Below are 20944 nucleotides of genomic sequence, written 5' to 3'. Positions count from 1 at the left end.
CCTCAAAAGTCACTTTACTTCATGGAACTCGGATTTCGAACTTGTATCTACTGACTTCCGAAAACTCTTCAGGGTAGATTCTGAAAAGCCTTCGAGCGAGAACTGAAACACTTCTAGTCAGCGCGCACTGGAATGCGCACCTGACTCTCTAGAATTCTTGGTGAAGTGCGCAGTTCCTAGGCAGCGCAAGCCTCACCTAGGATTCCAGCGCGTTCTCTGCCAAACACTAGAACGCTAACAGCTACTCAGTTCTGGTGGCCTTTTCTGGCGCCATTTCCGAGTCAGCTCCACCCATGAACCTTCCATTGCTCGGGGTGTACAAACTTTGAGTCTTCGATGCGCAATTAAACCTATCTGTAATCTTGGGTTCCTGACAATTATACGCACAAAGGCGGTATGGAGGAAATTATATCAACTAACTAACCATAGGGAACATTAGATTACCCTATAAATGGTACTTTGTCCCATTTCAATTTATTAAATTTCAAAAATCACACATACCACAGTAACTTCCTTTGTGGAAATTATTCATTATGTTGATATGTGAAAACAATAACAAAACCAAAACCAACCATACATATATATACATATACATTAATATATGTCTTGTTGCCTGTACCCATAATTTTGTAAGCCAGTGTTTGCACCCTCAATTAAGGCAATACACTGTGAGGTAATACAATTTGCACAGGAAGTTTCTGCGCCTCCCAAAAACATTTAATAAATGTGCCTCAAAATACAATTCTAAGTCTTGATTTCAAGTGGATTCCTCCCATCAATGCTGTTGACGCGTTTCAGCCCCCATTCCTTCCAGGCTTCATCAGGACAAGGGTAAAGTAAAACAACCTAAAGTAATCCAAAGACATACACGTAAAAGATTGCCTATAAGTAACACAGGATGTGCTGATCCCAGGGCATGCGAAAAGTGCCCATATTATAATGATGCCCGTGAGTTCAAGGACTATGAAACTTCAGTGTGCTTAGGAAACCCACAGAGGTGGTGCAGGGAAGTGGAAGGACCCTCCAAGGCCGAACTGTGCATAAAGAAGAAGCAGCTCCCCAAAAAGACGTGCTACCTTCAGTAAACCACGCCGTAGAAGGGAATAGACGAAAACCCTCACATGGCCTATACTTGAATTTCAGGCTCTGGCTCGTGATCCTGACACAGGGTTGCCCGTCTCCTACCAGGGGGCAGAGCAAACTTCAAATAACTAAAGTGTTGGATGAAATCTTTGCGCCCTCCATGACCATACAGGAAGGTAAACCCTAGGGACCTCTTGCAAACCTATTTGGCAGCCATGGATTGTTCAACAATACTGCAATCAAGATGTTCACCCGTCATGGACTCCATTGCGGTCCCCCACCTATAAATGTCATGGAAAACCGCATTCCATTAGTGACTAAAAAAACAAGAGACAATGTAGTAATCAGGTCCACTCTGTTGTGATGATTTAAGTAGGTTTATTAGAAGATGGTACAAGATCACAGGTAGATAAGAACAGGACCAGATGAGGATCAGTTCAGGTACAGAGGGAAACCAGTACAAGACCCCACCAGGAGCAGCCAGCAGGCAGCTCAGCCCAGTCAACTGTGACTTCTCTGACAGATCCCCAACATTCTGACAGCATCATCACCTCAACATTCCACTTGTGGTAGAATGGCATTGTATTAACATTAGCAGGATATAACATATCCCCCTTTCTCCTACGGAAAACAAAAAAACTAGAAACTGAAAAGAAAAACCTGAGAAAGTGAAAGCAAAGAGATTATACAAAAACAAGGAGAACAACGATCATGAGAAAAGCAGTGTGAGAACAACCATAGAGAAAAGCAAACAGAGAGAAATTAAGAAACAGAGAAGAATCAAACAGAAGAATCAAACATAGAAACCATCCTCCCTTCTTACACAACAGCGAAGAAGAAAAAAAAAACAACAACGTAAGAGAAAAGGATAAAAGAAAACGCAACAGACTGCCCCAAAACATACCCACTGGCCAGAACAGGAATGAAATGGAGGCTGAAAATGGAAAACGAAAAGAACACAGGGCAACAGATAGCGACAAACGCAGTGGAAGATAACACGACAGAAAAACAAAAGAAAGTCCAGAATCCACAAGAGACACAAGAAGAAGAACTCAGAAGGAAACAGTAAAGAAGAAAGAAACAAGAAAAATGAGGGAAAAAAAATATAAGGGTAATTCCCCATCTAAACACCACTATCTTAAAGCAATGACAAAATTGTAATGCAAAGATAACAGTGCAAAAACAGCAATAAAATATAATATCAACAGAACATACTTAGCAATGAAAATATGAAAAGCATTGAAATAAGGTATAAACCTAAGCTAAGTATGTGAACTAAACTGCATGGGTGAGAACCCACGACTAATCTCTTGAGAAAGAGATGACTTGTGCACCAAACTGGGAACGCTTCCCATACACATATAAGTGTAAAAACAAACTTTGTGTGGAAAAGCCACACAGTGCACTGAAGTAATGTAGCACATATGAGTAGGTACTCATGACATATTCCAATCAATGAAAGGAAAGTTTGGATAAGAACCCCTGGTAATGCAAAAGGACTGTAACCTTTGCATGTGATCCCTATAAAAGGGTAGAACTGACAGAGTTTGGGTGGGAACCCGCACTTATGCAATAGGACTGAAACCTTTGCATGAGTGACCCTGAAGACAGGTACACTTAAAAACTTACGGGTAGGAACCCGCAACTAGACTAATGCAAAAAGACTAATCTTCGCATAAACACACACCTTGTAGACAGGTAGATAAGAAACCGTACGGGTAGGAACCCGCAAATTGATAAATGCGAAAGGACTGTAACCTTTGCATAAACGCACCTTGTAGACATGTAAACAGGCTAAGAGTACTAAAATAATGCATGAACAGCGACATAGCAGTATGCATAAGATTAGAAATAAACAAACTTTGTTGCCTCATGAAGATACTCCTAGCTTAAGTAAATCTGGTGAATACAGAGATAACCTTGCTGCCAACGTAGATGTTACTGTGTGCGAGAAATGTTACCAAAAAAAATGTACAAGTAAACATTTGAATCCCAACAAACTGCACCATAAAAGAAGTATAATGTTAAAGTCACTGGTGTGCCTGTCACCGAAATAACAGACAATCGTGGGACAGTTCGTGACACTTCATGAAGACATGTTCACACAGTCATAGACTCCATTTGCGCTGCTGAACACAAAACAGACCAACAAGTGTTCAAACTGAAAATTAGAAAATGCTGCTGCACATGAGATAGATGGCCACTAGATGGCATTGTAATATCAGAATTAAACTGAAGTTGGACAAACCAAAACTGCACTCGAGACACAATGAAAAATTAAAAGCTTTTCCAACGCAGCAGAAAAACAAATAAAAGTGTCCCCAACCTTGATGCGAGTGTTCTCTGACCTCGATGGGATGACTCCGGACTACAATACATAAGCAGGGGTCAAATGTCCGGTGACATGAAAAAGAGGACTAATAAATCGGAGGATGTACTCGACATCTTTCAATGTTGACACGAAGTACGAGATGGTTGTCTGTGAGCCAGCATTTATCTCTAGTGAAATGTACAATAAAGTTCATATATATAAAAAAAAACGTGGTTGGCAAAACTCGCGTTGGATCCATAGGCATATTGCACTGTAAACCATATTAGCCACCAACCACAAAATGGCAGCACGCACAGTGACGCCGCGCCGGATGGCTCCCGGCATCACCATGCTGTGAAAGTTGACAGGCAGCAATGATGACACGAAGGAAACGTCACAGAAAGGAACAGTGCGGGACCCCTGGTGAAGGCAGGAGAGACATCACTGAGGGAACAGAGGTAAGAAGAGGCTGCGCGCGATGAAAGTGTGCGCGTGTCGGGAGGCTCGTGTAGATTTTGAATGGCAACGAATCAAACTGCCATGTCTCAGTGCCAAACCCCAGAAGTATCCAAAATAAAAAACAAAAGTCTCCCAACACCTCGCTACGACTGGGACCCTTAAAACACTGGCGTCTTGAATAAAGAGACAAAGATGAAGGAAACAGCAATAATTGTAAATGCTGCCCCTAAACAGAAAATTGTCCCAAAAGTAGATGATTATCCACTCCTTCTGCCGAGAATGACAGGGAACACACTCTCAATGATGGGGCCCATGGCAGAAACAGGAGGAAATGGCACACAAGGCTCTGAATGTCAAAGTAAGAAGGCTAACACTCATTGAAAGCGCAGTACACGTAGAGGTAGCAGTGAGCAAGCAGCACTCTGCCTCCCCAGAGTGCAGACATTGATAAATAGCAGGTTACGCCGATTAGAGCCAGAAACACACTTCTTCCAGACAGTGCAGACGTTAGTGACTGACAAGCTTACCCTCACCGAAGGCACAGCAAAAGACGCTTATTAATAGCTCTGGAGCGTAGACGCCCAAGACTGAATGGGCAACTGCAGAAGTAGATCTCCCCAGGTGCTTTTCCTCACAGGAACAACTGGCAGACTGCTAGTGGGCGACCGATGGGAGGTCACTGGTGGGGTCAGGATGCCAGTTGAGATAACTTGAATTGAGTTGCTGGAGGATGATGTATTTTTTAAGTTGCTTGAGATGGAAGTTGCTTGAGGTGACAAAAGTAGGTCCTTTCAATTCAATTCGACGCCAAAAAATTGTAGTAATCAGGTCCACTCTGTTGTGATGATTTAAGTAGGTTTATTAGAAGATGGTACAAGATCACAGGTAGATAAGAACAGGACCAGATGAGGATCAGTTCAGGTACAGAGGGAAACCAGTACAAGACCCCACCAGGAGCAGCCAGCAGGCAGCTCAGCCCAGTCAACTGTGACTTCTCTGACAGATCCCCAACATTCTGACAGCATCATCACCTCAACATTCCACTTGTGGTAGAATGGCATTGTATTAACATTAGCTGGATATAACAGACAAGCACTGCACTACAAGTATCTAAACAAGCATTTGCAATGCAATCGGTCTCGCCTTTGGAGCCTTGTTTGTGTTTAGCTATGCAGCACATTAGCCTGGGGGCTGAAACATCAACCACTCTTCAACATGGAGGGAAAAGAAGCACCAAACTGCGTGACGCGCCAGGTATGGGAACACATGAGAGAAATGTTGCCTTTCAGAGGGAAATGGTACAGTCCAAAGCTGTGTTTTTAATATAGAATCAGGGCCTTCGTGGTCGTATCACTCAAAATACAAGATTTTAAAAACATATTATTGTCTACGGGTACTCGTGGAAGACAATTTCTATGAACCAATCTCTGTGTGGACAGAAGGACATGGAGGAGGAAGGTGGTATGGGTGGCAGGCAGTGTGTGCAAAACTGGACACGGGAGACCTCAATGGCACTTAGCATGAGTTAATGTACCTCACTAGTTTAATACCCAAATGTAGCAATAAGCAACAGAAAGGCGACCAGTCAAGCTATCTGGCCAGAAAAGTTTGCAAAAATGTTAGTGCAATAAATAGATGGTGTTCATTAATCTGCACTTATCAGATCTGTTGGGCGAGGCCTAGTCTGGACGGTGTGCAGGGAAGGGCGAGGGGCACTCTTTTCTTAAGACACAGGGGAAGAAGGAGCAGGTGTGCTGCACAACCCAGCATGTCATGTAAAGCAGAACCAACCTACATCAGCCATCGGTACGTCCCTGCGCCAGGTACCCTGCATCTGCCCAGCAGCTCGGGCGCTGCTGTGGTTTCCGCATTGCTACTTTGCCCCCCGTTGCTTCAGCTCGTAAACCTAAATATCCGGGTTATGTGACCAAAGATGAATGTATGTGTGCAGCTTGCGCGAGGCAGCGCTCATACAGACAACGTAAAGCAGGCCACGTTTCTATCTGCCTTGACTGACGGGTGTCTCAAATCCTAGAGCGCCCATAACGCTCCTCTTACAGAAAGCTGCCAGATGGAGTTTAAAAAAAACATACAGCTTCATATCGCTTATTAATGCCCCAACCCTTGCACCAGCACAAAAAGCAATTAATAAAAATAAACTAAAATGCACCCCACCACGTGAACTCTCCCAAGACACAAGACAAAAGCCCCGGGTTTCACAGATGGCTGGCACCTGTCAGTTTATCCTACTACAACGGGCTGTTCCTGCCCATCTTTGAAACATTTGCTAAGTGGCAAATCCGGACACGCTGGTACTGCTGCTTGAGCCTCCTTCTCCTTTGCTGTTCTCCTATATCTCGCACGCTGAGTCATTGCACCAGGGCCTTCCACCGTCCTCCAGCCATCAAGCCATTCCCACACAGTCACGGAAAGGGTGGTAAAAAACCAAGCCTTTCCTTCCGATTCCACCCGCAGACGTGCCGGAAACAGCATGGAGTACTTCGCACCCTTGTCCCCGAGTGCTCTTTTTGCTGACATAAAACTCCGCCTGAGCGCTTGGGTTTTAAGGGTGAAGTCCGGGAAAAAGGTGACCTGTGTATTGTCGAGTACTACTGGTGGGGCTATGCGAGCGGTCTGAAGAATCGAGTCCCGGACTCTATAATTGAAGAGACATGCTATGATGGGTCGGGGTGGTGCCCCCGGCCTGGGGCGTCCACTCAGCACCCTAATGGCCCTCTCCACTGAAAACAAATGTGGAAGCCCCCTTGGCTGGAGGTGTTGCTGGATAAGATTCTCAACAAATAAATCAGGTGTCCGCCCTTCTGCACGTTCTGGAACTCTAAAGATGCGGACATTGTTGCGCCATGACCTCCCTTCTTGATCTTCGAAACTAGCTTCCAGGGTGGAGTTGAGCAGTTGTATTTCTTTCATTTGGGCCATAAGCGCTGTGGTGTCTTGCACTAATGACTTTTTGGCGCTTTCCACCTCTTGCAGTCTTGCTCCCATGTTCTACAGATCCGCTCGGATAAATGACACTTCTGTCAAAACTGAGTCCAATCGACACTCAAGGGCAGTTTGTACTCTTTGTATAGCGGCCATTACATCGTTGCGGGAGAGGGAGGGTCCCTCTGATGCCGTCCGGGGGAGACTCTCCTGAGGGTTCTCTCTTGCCTCCGCACCCCTCTGAAGTAGGAACTTGACCAGTTTCGTTTGATGTGAGGCCTTCATGTTTCCCCCCGTCATGGTGTAATACAGCCTCTATGGGGTGGAGCAATCAGCGCAGTCTGGCTACTGAGGGAACTGCTGCCGCCAGCCAGGGGTCGAACAAGTACTCCCTGCGGCCTGTCAGGTTGTCGCACTCTGTGTAGCCTTCCACTACCAGTAAGGCACACTGTTAGCTGCTCACTTCTCAGTAGTGTCCCCCACTGGGTCTCTGCAAGTCCTCCTTACCCCTAAGGGGCTGTGGCACAGTTGGGGGGGTAAGGACTGGCCCTGTTGTTTCACCAGATCACGCGTTTCCACAGTTTCCACCTCAGTACTGAGTCCTGCTATCCTCCGGGGCCGTTCCTTGTCCTCGATCTGCTCGGGGTTGCACCCGGCCAGTCCACATTTGCTGGTGCACAAGATTATTCAATTTTTATCCACTGGGGGCCTTTCCAGCATCCGCTTTGCAGTCTTCTCCCAAGGGGCCACCCAGCACCCTGCAGCAGGTCCGCACAGGAGCCCCCGCTGTATCTTAGCACCTCCTGCCCGAGGTTGGGGTGGGACTACCACTAAGGCTGTCCGTTTCTTGTCCTGAAGAAGACCCGCTGTGACTCTGTTGCAATCACGGAACAATCTTTGGTCAAAACGTCAACGGATTATGACAATCCATACCCTACATTGTCCACCCCACGAAAAATAACAGAATCCAAAAGAGGGCCTGTGGAGATTTGCGCTCTTAGGGACGGATGTCCATTGATTCTAACATTTTATGTGCTGTTTTGTATATAACTGCATTGAATATATGGTCTTCACTCATACACAGTGTCACTTTAAGATCACTTATTTACTTACAAGTCATGTTTGCGTCTTTCCAATTATGAACTTGTTTTGTTGACAACCTCACATATGTAAAAAACCAAAAAGATAAAAGTACAATATACTAACTTTGATTTATCTCATCTTCGTGTGTTTCTGTTTATTTCTGTACATTTAATGATGGAATGCTAAGAAATTGGTCGCCCGACAGAAACAGTTGTAGTATATTTTCTAGATTCCCAGGTTCTGAGGGATACTGGGTCGCCTCATTATATTTCAGGCATATTGAACAAGGCAGTAATCGAGCATACCGCGACTATGTGAACCCTACTCTAAGTGTACCTAGAGTGTGTGTAGGTGTAGAGCCAAGAATCCCCCACAGGGACGATCCAACCCCATTATCCGATGGGCTAGAATGTAGGACCTCATCTTGGTGATGAACTGGACAGCTCTAATGAGATGCCAGACCACTGCGTGCTGATTTCTCCGCATGGAAGGACTCTCATTGTCTGCTGAAATGCCTCCTCTGCAAAATGTTTCAGGACGCTCATTATTTATAATAGAAAGCAGCCTTTCGATGTGCGTATAGATTAGTGATGTTATGGACATTTGTACACAATGCAAAACAAGACCTTGTACATGATGTTCAGGGCGTTGTGATAATGTTGTGCGAAGCTAGGTGTGTAAACAAGGTTAATTTCAGGGAAACTAATCCAACATTGTCGTGCGTGCAAATATGTGCAAAAGATCACAGCTGAACATGTTATTTGTAAGAAATAACAATAAGCTGCTTCACTACATGGGCCTAACTTAGGACTATAACACATCTGTGGCCCCAAACAAATGGTGTGGTAGAACAATTCATGGGTACCCTCAAACAGGTAATTCAACGAGTATCGATATAGGGGATTGAGTTAACCCAAGCCCTGAGTCAAGCACTCTGGGCCCGATTCCGATGTCGTTTGGAAGGCCTCCGAATCAGATTTGGCTTTCCCAGATCCGATTTGTAGCCCTTGTTTCCGACCAAATTGTGTACAGGTCGGAACAACCAAGTACTATGCGAAGATCGCATACGCGTCGACTGAATTGTTTCCAGGGACCAAACCTGCCTGTACAACTCCTTCATAGCCGAATCGTGCTGTGCAATGGAGCTGAATTCCAACCAAGCTAGTATGATGCACGATTTGGACAGCTGCTTTGCCTCAGTCTCAGTGAGACGAAACGGCTGTCGGAATCGCACATCGGGGGGCCATAGCAGGCTCCCCTTCTTTCAGGGCCCTCTGAATCTGTCACAAGGGTGTGCCCATGGGTCCCCCGATCCAGGCATGAACAGTGTGGCGGGCACCATGGGGTGCCTGCCACAGGGTGTACGCTTTTCCCCACCCACCCCTTTTTGCTATGGAAGCCTGTGTACATGTCTGTACACAGGCTCACATGGAGTTCAATGGGAGTCCGACCAAACCGAATCCGTAATCATTCGGCAGCATCGTACTCGCTTGTTCGGACTCCCGGAGCATGTTTCGCTCATAAAGCCCACTGAATCATAGTCATACGGAGGGCTTTCCTAGCGAGATCGGAATCAGGCTCTCTGTGCTTTTTGTTCAACTCCTCACTCCACAATTGGGGAAAGCCCCGCCTCATTGCTATTTGGGAGAGCTATCGCAACCAAACTGCCACAATGGACAGTAGACTGATCCTTGAATGTTGATAAGGTTCATTTCATGGACATTTCTCAGACGTCCCAGATGACATCATATGCCGATCATTGTTGACAAACTCAGGATTCCGCTTTCGATGAAGGGATCCTGGTCGAGTAAAAATTAAAGCCTCTGAGGATTGTGTTGTGCATAGGACAAATGGTGACGGCTCATCATCCCGGAAGCACTTCCTGCAAAAACTATCCTTAGAAACATTATCCTCTTTCTATGTGTGTTGCTGAGGAAATAATGAGGAGAAATAAAGATATTTCTCCTTGTTACGCCTCCGATGGGAAGGTGTACCATTTTCATGCAATCTCAGGTTTACTACCCTTGAAGAATATGGGATTGCATCAAATTCCATGGGTGGGAGCGTGTGAACACTCATGTTCCACCCATTAAATGCCTTCCCAATGCGGATTAACGCAAGGCAGCGATTTGCACTATCTTGCGTTAATCTGGATTTACTAAGGCACGCTGTGCAACGCAAGGTGGCTTTGCGTGGCTTACTAAATCTCACTGAAGCCCTTGCTTTGCATTATGTTGTCTTGCGTGTCGCAAGGGCAGCGTAAAGGCTTTGTAAATCTGACCACTGGTCTTCATCCATCGGGCGGTTTCAGTCATGCACGCGCTGAACTTGAGGCGGATCCTGGGCGTCTTGTCTGTGAGGGGGAGACTGAGTTGCGCGTCATCGCGTAGGAGAGGACGTTGATATCGTGAGAGTGGATGATGCTGGCTAGAGGGATCATGTAAACGGATACTTTAGTGGGTAGCACAATGAGTGCCGCAGGCCAACTAGTAGCATTTAATTTACAGGCCCCGGGCACAGGTAGTACTATATAGTAGGGACTTATAAGTATATTCAATTTGCCAATTAGGTTTAGGCCAATTTTACTATGTTTTGGGGATAGAGAACAATTACTTTAGCAGCGGTTAGCAGTGCTAAAGTGCTAGGGGCCTAATGTCAACAAAAACAACCCAGAAAAAAGAAGGGTGAAGGCAACATTTTTGGAGAAAGACCACACCAAGGAAGTCGGTCTGGCACTTCACTAACATCACTGAGCCCTCTTTCACTGCACCACTGCCTTACCTAACCTCACTGTGTCCTCTTTACTGCGTCACTGACTTCCCTAGCCTCACTGAGCCCTCTTTCACTGCACCACTGCCTTACCTAACCTCACTGTGTCCTCTTTCCTGCCTCACTGACTTCCCTAGCCTCACTGAGCCCTCTTTCACTGCATCACTGCCTTACCTAACCTCACTGTGTCCTCTTTCCCTGCCTCACTGACTTCCCTAGCCTCACTGAGCCCTCTTTCACTGCATCACTGCCTTACCTAACCTCACTGTGTCCTCTTTCCCTGCCTCACTGACTTCCCTAGCCTCACTGAGCCCTCTTTCACTGCCTCACTGACTTCCCTAGCCTCACTGAGCCCTCTTTCACGGCATCACTGCCTTACCTAACCTCACTGTGTCCTCTTTACTGCGTCACTGACTTCCCTAGCCTCACTGAGCCCTCTTTCACTGCCTCACTGACTTCCCTAGCCTCACTGAGCCCTCTTTCACTGCCTCACTGACTTCCCTAGCCTCACTGAGCCCTCTTTCACGGCGTCAGTGCCTTACCTAACCTCACTGTGTCCTCTTTACTGCGTCACTGACTTCCCTAGCCTCACTGAGCCCTCTTTCACTGCATCACTGCCTTACCTAACCTCACTGTGTCCTCTTTCCCTGCCTCACTGACTTCCCTAGCCTCACTGAGCCCTCTTTCATGGCGTCAGTGCCTCACCCAACCTCACTGTGTCCTCTTTCCCTGCCTCACTGACTTCCCTAGCCTCACTGAGCCCTCTTTCACTGCATCACTGCCTTACCTAACCTCACTGTGTCCTCTTTCCCTGCCTCACTGACTTCCCTAGCCTCACTGAGCCCTCTTTCACTGCATCACTGCCTTACCTAACCTCACTGTGTCCTCTTTCCCTGCCTCACTGACTTCCCTAGCCTCACTGAGCCCTCTTTCACTGCCTCACTGACTTCCCTAGCCTCACTGAGCCCTCTTTCACGGCATCACTGCCTTACCTAACCTCACTGTGTCCTCTTTACTGCGTCACTGACTTCCCTAGCCTCACTGAGCCCTCTTTCACTGCCTCACTGACTTCCCTAGCCTCACTGAGCCCTCTTTCACTGCCTCACTGACTTCCCTAGCCTCACTGAGCCCTCTTTCACGGCGTCAGTGCCTTACCTAACCTCACTGTGTCCTCTTTACTGCGTCACTGACTTCCCTAGCCTCACTGAGCCCTCTTTCACTGCGTCACTGCCTTACCTAACCTCACTGTGTCCTCTTTCCTGCCTCACTGACTTCCCTAGCCTCACTGAGCCCTCTTTCACTGCATCACTGCCCGACCTAACCTCACTGTGTCCTCTTTACTGCCTCACTGACTTCCCTAGCCTCACTGAGCCCTCTTTCACGGCGTCAGTGCCCGACCTAACCTCACCGAGCCCTCTTTCCCTGCCTCACTGACTTCCCTAGCCTCACTGAGCCCTCTTTCACGGCGTCAGTGCCCGACCTAACCTCACTGTGTCCTCTTTCCCTGCCTCACTGACTTCCCTAGCCTCACTGAGCCCTCTTTCACTGCGTCACTGCCTTACCTAACCTCACTGTGTCCTCTTTCCTGCCTCACTGACTTCCCTAGCCTCACTGAGCCCTCTTTCACTGCATCACTGCCCGACCTAACCTCACTGTGTCCTCTTTACTGCCTCACTGACTTCCCTAGCCTCACTGAGCCCTCTTTCACGGCGTCAGTGCCTTACCTAACCCCACTGTGTCTTCTTTACTGCCTCACTGACTTCCCTAGCCTCACTGAGGGCCAGTTTCACTAACATTTGGCACAATGCAACGCCGCAAGACATCTTGCTGTGCTACACCGTGTCAAATGAGAGAAGAGGAATGCAGCATATTAACTAAGATATGATGCGTTCCTGCTCTCTCCCTGTTCAAGCGCACGGAGTGCTGCCTAGAATCAAGGCAGACGCTCTTGTGTCATGGTGCACGTGTGCCTGCATCACATGCAGGATAGTTTTTGTGCAAGAAGGGGCACCTTCCGGCACAAAATCAATCCTCAGAGGCATTTTCCTCTCTCTATGTGTGCCTCAGAATGCAGCACACTTAACGAGAGGAAATACCAAGGAGGAATAAAGATATTTCTTCTCGGTACACCCACTTTTTAGGATGGCGTACCATTTGGACGCATTCCCAGGTTTACAATTCTCAGTAAATCTGGGACTGAGCCAAAATCCTTGGATGGATGAACGGGAATGTCTTCCTACGCAGAGTAGCACAAGGCAGCAACTTGCGCTGCCTTCGTTACTCTAGATTTACTAAGCCACGCAGAGCCACATAAGGGCTTGCGTTGTCTTACGTCACCTTGTGAGATGCAAGGTCCACACAAGCCCTTCGTAAATACGGGCCAGAGCCCTCTCTTGCTTCCTCATGCCTTCCCTAGCCTCACTGAGCCCTCTTTCACTGCCTCACTGTCCCCTGAGTAAATTCAAATGTTCCCTTCAGACACAAGTGCCTTCCTTCAGTATCTGGCTCACCAGTGATGACATTGACCCTTCCTTGTGTGCTGTGCTTTCAGCACCGGGGATGAACATGCGGCTGGAAACTGGGGCTTCCTGGATCAAGTTGCAGCCCTGAAGTGGGTGAAGGAGAGCATTGAAGACTTTGGAGGGAACCCCAACTCTGTCACCATCTTTGGAGAATCAGCAGGAGGGGTCAGCACTTCCGCACACGTGAGTCTTGAATGTGCTAGTGAGTCCATTATTGGTTAAAAATGTTAGACATTTGCATCGGACCATCTGCCATCTCCATGGGGGCGTGGGCACCATGGTGACAGCTCCAGCCCCTGAGTCAGGTGGTGGTGACTGACAGCTTCTAAAATAAGATTGTGCCCAACAAGATCACCCCTGACAGTCATCTGCTTATTCCACTCGAGGCCTCATTCTGTGGTGGTCTCAACCCTTTGAACAGGTGCCCCATCAAGGCAAGCATCATTCGACACACACAGTCTGCATGTGAATGTTTGCATGTGTGAGTGAGTGAGAAACAGAGTGGGATGGTGAGAATACATCAGAGTATATTCCCAACCCCTAGCGCCGCCGGAGCATCACGTTCTTTGATGCTCTGGTGGCGCTGTGTGCTGCCCCATGTGTACAGGGCAACGCAAAGCCACGTTGTATGCCTTTACACAGCCTTGTAAATATAGCTCTCTTTCACACAGTGCTCTGATTTAAAGGCAAAAAGAACTATTGATGGACAGAATGCAAAATAATGTCATACATTCACCCCCAGTACCGAGATCTGGGTCTAAATCCATCGTTTTTTTGCTCACCATGCCATTCCAGTTTGAACCCAGCCATATGCAAATCAGTCTTGACCCTGTGCCTCATGGGAACAGTCCAGCCCAAACTGCCAAGCCAGGTCCTCCCTGGACTGGAAACAAGCATCCTAGGACCGGTTTCGGGGTTTCGCCCCTCTTCAGCCAGGATAGCTTGATTCCAGTGGCATGGAGAGCACGGGACTCACGTCTCAGCATACCCGTCCCACTCGGGGTGACAAATGCAAAAAGAACTACGCAACATCCATTGATTTTTGATCGGTAAATCTGAGGCAGCGCCAATAACTATACGTCTATGCTTTCATTTCTCCTCGTGTTTTGCTCGTTCTATGTGTGCTGCATTCCACAGCTCACATAGAAGGAGCGAAACGCCATGAATGATTGTGTTTGTGCAGAAAGGGGTCCCATCCTGCACAAACACAATCCTCCCTGCAGCGCAGACACCCTTGCACCATGGTGCCTGCATTGGGACAGGGCTGCTGTTTTGGCGTCCCTGTATTTTTGAAATGACGCAGCTCATTGTAAATATGCCCCAGGGTGATAGACCTGGCATCTTTGGAATTGCATCCGCCAGACTTTTTGCTCTCACCCCCATTTTTACTGAATTTGTTTTTGATAGCATTAGGATTCAGTGCACTTAACCCATGCCAACCAGTGATAAAGAGCTTGCACTCTCCCACTAAATATGGCACCATTGGAATACACCTGATTGGTACATTTAATGTACTTGTAAGTCCCTAGTACAAGGTAAAACTCGTGCCCTGTCCTGTAAATTAAGTGCTACTAGGGGTTGGCAGCGTCCACACTGCCGCACGCTCAGGTAACATTGTAAAAGAGACCTGCAGGCCGCCACTGCAGCCTGTGTGTGCAGTCTTGCATCTGCCTTCTCGTCCTGGCAAAATACACCTTTTGCCATGCCTAAACCTTCCTTTTTGATACTTATGCAGCCCCTAACTACTCATTGAGCAGGGTGCATAGTACTGAAGAGATACCACATGTGTGTTTTAGATTACATGTCCTGACAGTGAAATTTGTTTGCGATATTCAGACAAAATATCGAATTTTTAATATCAACCTACAGAAATATCAAGTTGGAAATATCGTCAGACAGAAATATAGTCCTGAAGAATATCATTGACAAGAATATCGATTTTAAGGTCAGTAATATTGATGTTAGAAATATAGAACGTGTTAATATCGATTCCAAAAATGTCCATGGTGTTAATATCGATGTTGAAAATATTGCTGTTATTAATATCGATTTTTATTATTTTATGTATTTTACTATATATTTTAGTTTTATATGTTATAAATATTTGTATAAATATTGTTAATGTTTTTTTAATACAGTTTGGGAATTTGTAATACTCTTTAAATTTTAATTTAATAGTTTTTGTTCCATTTTTAGTATGTAGCGGGTTGTGGGGTTTATAGGGGTACAGGGTGGGAAGTAAATGAAATATAATTCAGTATTCATTATTTTTTTATTAATATTATTTATTTAATTGATCATTATTTATGTTAATTGCATAATTACATTCTTTTAATTTAGCTTTAGGTGCGGGTTGTCATTTTTATAGGGGCATAGGATGTGAAGTAAATTAATTATAATTGGCTAATAATTATAATTAATGATGTAATTGATAATTAATTATGTAAATTGTGCACTAAATACTTTTTTCTATTTTCTGTACTTTGTTGTTTTCTATGGGTATAGGGTGTGCACGAAAATAATTATTGCATTTAATTAATGTTAATTATTTGAAAATATGTAAGTGATGATTTATAATGTTAACTGTGTGATTAAGACATTGTGTCATATATTAGGTGTCAGTTGTTGTATGAGGTAAAGGGTGAGGAGTTAATTAAATATAATTCATATATATTTAATCAATTATTATTAATTGTTCAATTGATAATTAATTATGTAAATTATTACTTTAACATTTTTTAAAATACATATATTAGGTTTGTGTTGTTTGTTTTCTAAGGATGAGGGTTGGAAAGGCAATTAAATATAATTAATTTACTATCAGTGAATTAATATTAATATTTTAATTCATAATTAATTACGTAAAATGTGTAAATATTATCATTTAATCAATATCTTTTAGGTGTGTGTTGTGTAGTTTGTATAGGTATGGGATAGGAAGATACTTAAGCAATAACAAATTAAACAATATTTAAATATGTTTTTAACTTGTGTTTTTTTATGTTATTGTGTTAATTGTGTTGTGCTTTTTCATTAAAAATATTGTATTTATTTGTTTTTATTATTTTTAGAATAGTTTGGTATTGTAATTGTAATTATAACATTTGCATAATTTATATTATGAATTAAATATTGTAATACATATGTGTTTTTTTATAAATATATATATACATATAATTTTTCTATTTAAATCTTTAAACATTTTGTTATTTAATAATGTTTTTAAAATGTTTATTTTTTTCAAACATGAACTACTGTTGCACTGACTGGAGTGTGAATAGTACATTTTACCCCTCCGCAATCCAACATTTCACGCACTACTGCACTGACTGGAGTGGGAATAATACATTTCACTCCTGCGCAATCCAACACTTTCCCTACTGTTGTAATGTGTAGAGTGGGAATTGTAAATGTAACCCCTGTGCAATTCATAGTAATTTGTACTTTTCCTGAGTTTAATTTTTTTGTCCTGGTTTATAGATTGTGGTGGCTATACTATATGTATTATTTGTGGAATTTTATAGTTTAGTTTTTATTAATTACATTCATGTTGTGTTTTTGTGTAGTTAGAATTATAATATTTTTAATTAGTAATGTTTTTAGTATGTAATATATTTTTTGTAAATTTGGATTTATATATTTTTCACTTGTAAATAAAATGGTATATTTTTTAAATGCTTTATGTATATATATATATATCAGAGACTCATGCACTGACTCACAGACCCACTCACTGATCCACTCAGAGGCTCACACACCTACTCACAGACTCATTCAGACACTCATGAACTCACTCACAGACAGACTCACACACTCGTGGAGGCATTCGCAAACCCACTGAGACACTTTCACACCCACTCACAGACCTACTCAGACACTCATGCTCCCACTCAGACACCCACTCAAATACTCACCCACCCACTGAGACACTCATGCACTCACTCACAAAGGTTACAGGTTATAGTTAGAAAATAACATTTAAAAAAGCTTAAAAATTCACACAAAAAACAAAGGTTACAGGGACGTAATTGTTAGGAAATAGCATTAAAAAACTTAGCAATGCACTGGAAAAACCAAAGTTTACTGGGACATTATAGTTTGGAAATAGAATTTAAAAATATTAGAAAGTCACTGAAAAAATCCAAAGGTTACAGAAACGTTGTAGTTAGGCTCACATTTCACATGTACAAAACAAGTGAAATTCAGCAGTTATAGTTACCTGAGCTAACTAAAATTTATGCCCCCCGCAATATACTGTTTATGACCTCACATATTACATCACTAATGACATGGTCAGTGAGATCTCTGATTACATCACTGACGACTTCTCAAATGACATCACTGATGACATCATCTACAGAACCACTCACACCCACACAGCCACTTACATCCTCATAGACCTACTCACACACCCAGTAACTCGCCAATACAGCCTCTCAACACAGCCACTTGCAAACCCACACAACCACGTACATACCCTTTCACACAACCATACAAGCACTCACATGTCTACTCACTCACTCCTCCATACAGCCACTCACCCAGACACTCAGGGCCTGATTATGAGTTTGGCGGTCATCGTACCACCTTCGTGGCAGAGTCAGATTCCCCGCCCACCTACCTAGAGGTCCGCCTGCCGAATTTCAATGTTATTAGGTTGCTGGATGGGAGACCGTAATAAGGAGGGCGGTCTTGGGACCGCCGCCATGGCGGTGTGGTGGTAAGACAGCAAAACTTGTAATCAGTCCTTCAGTCTCCAATACAGCCATTCACACACCCACTCACTTAACCAAACACCCACTTAAACACTCACTCACCCATAGAGCCACTTACACATCCTCTCACTCATCCATACAGCCAGTCAAGCTGCCACTCAGTCACCCATACACCCACTAACACACCCACTCATCCACACATACAGCCACTCACTCATGGATACAGCCACTAGCTCACACACCGAGTTACTAACCAATACAACTATTCACACAGCCACTCACTCATCCATACAGCTACTCGTACACCCATTTATTCACCCATTCAGTTGCTTATGCCCCAACTTATTCACCCATACAGCTACTCACACCCCCACTCACACAGTAATATAGTCACTCCCACGCCCACTCACACACTGATACAGATAGTCACAAAGCCAATTAGATATGTTACAAACAGTATAACACATTAGTAGTACAGAAAGAATTGTAATTTATCTTATGGTGTAGCTTTGTATATACCTTTAAGTCTCTGAAGCATTTATGAAACACTTACACTCACTGGATGATGTCATCTGTGATTTCATCAGTGATGTTATTTGACATGTCATCAGTAATGTCAACAGTGATGTCACTGACCATGTTATGAGTGATTTAGTATGTGAGGGCAGGTGAGCATCAGTGGAGGACTCTCGAAGGGGACAGGTGAGCATCAGTGGAGGACTCTTGGTGGGGGCAGGTGAGCATCAGTGGAGGACTCTAGTCTAGATGGGGGCAGGTGAGCATCAGTGGAGGACTCTCGATGGGGGCAGGTGAGCATCAGTGGAGGACTCTCGATGGGGGCAGGTGAGCATCAGTGGAGGACTCTAGATGGGGGCAGGTGAGCATCAGTGGAGGACTGTCGGTGGGGGCAGGTGAGCATCAGTAGAGGACTCTAGATGGGGGCAGGTGAGCGTCAGTGGAGGACTCTCGATGGGGGCAGGTGAGCATCAGTGGAGGACTCTCGATGGGGGCAGGTGAGCATCAGTGGAGGACTCTAGATGGGGGCAGGTGAGCATCAGTGGAGGACTCTCGGAGGCGGCAGGTGAGCATCAGTAGAGGACTCTAGATGGGGGCAGGTGAGCGTCAGTGGAGGACTCTCAATGAGGGCAGGTGAGCATCAGTGGAGGACTCTCGATGGGGGCAGGTGAGCATCAGTGGAGGACTCTAGATGGGGGCAGGTGAGCATCAGTGGAGGACTCTCGATAGGGGCAGGTGAGCATCAGTGGAGGACTCTCGATGGGAGCAGGTGAGCATCAGTGGAGGACTCTCGGAGGCGGCAGGTGAGCATCAGTGGAGGACTCTCGATGGGGACAGGTGAGCATTAGTGGAGGACTCTAGATGGGGGCAGGTGAGCATCAGTGGAGGACTCTCGATGGGGGCAGGTGAGCATCAGTGGAGGACTCTAGATGGGGCAGGTGAGCATCAGTGGAGGACTCTCGGAGGGGGCAGGTGAGCATCAGTGGAGGACTCTAGATGGGGGCAGGTGAGCATCAGTGGAGGACTCTAGATGGGGGCAGGTGAGCATCAGTAGAGGACTCTAGATGGGGGCAGGTGAGCGTCAGTGGAGGACTCTCGATGGGGGCAGGTGAGCATCAGTGGAGGACTCTCGATGGGGGCAGGTGAGCATCAGTGGAGGACTCTAGATGGGGGCAGGTGAGCATCAGTGGAGGACTCTCGATAGGGGCAGGTGAGCATCAGTGGAGGACTCTCGATGGGGGCAGGTGAGCATCAGTGGAGGACTCTCGGAGGCGGCAGGTGAGCATCAGTGGAGGACTCTCGATGGGGACAGGTGAGCATCAGTGGAGGACTCTAGATGGGGGCAGGTGAGCATCAGTGGAGGACTCTCGATGGGGGCAGGTGAGCATCAGTGGAGGACTCTAGATGGGGGCAGGTGAGCATCAGTGGAGGACTCTCGATGGGGGCAGGTGAGCATCAGTGGAGGACTCTCGGAGGCGGCAGGTGAGCATCAGTGGAGGACTCTTGATGGGGGCAGGTGAGCATCAGTGGAGGACTCTCGATGAGGGCAGGTGAGCATCAGTGGAGGACTCTCGGTGGGGGCAGGTGAGCATCAGTGGAGGACTCTCGGTGGGGGCAGGTGAGCATCAGTGGAGGGCTCTTGGTGGGGGCAGGTGAACATCAGTAGAGGCTGGCCCTTGGAGAGGTGGATAAGGACTCTCAATGGGGGCAGGTGAGCATCAGTGGAGGACTCTCGATGGGGCAGGTGAGCATCAGGAGAGGCTTGCCCTTGGAGAGGCGGATAAGGACTCTCGATGGGGGCAGGTGAGCATCAGTGGAGGACTCTCGATGGGGGCAGGTGAGCATCAGTGGAGGACTCTTGGTAGGGGCAGGTGAGCATCAGTGGAGGACTCTAGATGGTGGCAGGTGAGCATCAGTGGAGGACTTTCGATGGGGCAGGTGAGCATCAGTGGAGGACTCTCGATGGGGGCAGGTGAGCATCAGTGGAGGACTCTCGGTGGGGGCAGGTGAGCATCAGTGGAGGACTCTCGATGGGGGCAGGTGAGCATCAGTGGAGGACTCTTGGTGGGGGCAGGTGAGCATCAGTGGAGGACTCTAGATGGTGGCAGGTGAGCATCAGTGGAGGAGTCTCGGAGGGGGCAGGTGAGCATCAGTGGAGGACTCTCGGAGGGGGCAGGTGAGCATCAGTGGAGGACTCTCGATGGGGGCAGGTGAGCATCAGTGGAGGACTCTAGATGGTGGCAGGTGAGCATCAGTGGAGGACTCTTGGTGGGGGCAGGTGAGCATCAGTGGAGGACTCTCGGTGGGGGCAGGTGAGCATCAGTGGAGGGCTCTTGGTGGGGGCAGGTGAACATCAGTAGAGGCTGGCCCTTGGAGAGGTGGATAAGGACTCTCAATGGGGGCAGGTGAGCATCAGTGGAGGACTCTCGATGGGGCAGGTGAGCATCAGGAGAGGCTTGCCCTTGGAGAGGCGGATAAGGACTCTCGATGGGGGCAGGTGAGCATCAGTGGAGGACTCTCGATAGGGGCAGGTGAGCATCAGT

The 20944-nt window shown here is 46.3% G+C and overlaps 1 protein-coding gene across 1 annotated transcript in view; it reads left to right on the top strand.

The window, feature by feature from the left end:
• Positions 1 to 20944, top strand: part of LOC146788701 (fatty acyl-CoA hydrolase precursor, medium chain-like) — a 328083-nt gene that overhangs the window by 101502 nt on the left and 205637 nt on the right. Inside the window, exon 5 of the mRNA XM_085630306.1 lies at positions 13200 to 13353. Coding sequence (XP_085486432.1) covers positions 13200 to 13353 — 154 coding nt within the window. The remainder of the gene's footprint in view (positions 1 to 13199; positions 13354 to 20944) is intronic.

Source organism: Triturus cristatus, chromosome 10, assembly GCF_964204655.1.
Source record: "Triturus cristatus chromosome 10, aTriCri1.1, whole genome shotgun sequence".
Lineage (NCBI taxonomy): Eukaryota > Metazoa > Chordata > Amphibia > Caudata > Salamandridae > Triturus > Triturus cristatus.
This window is presented reverse-complemented; position numbering and strand designations above follow the sequence as displayed.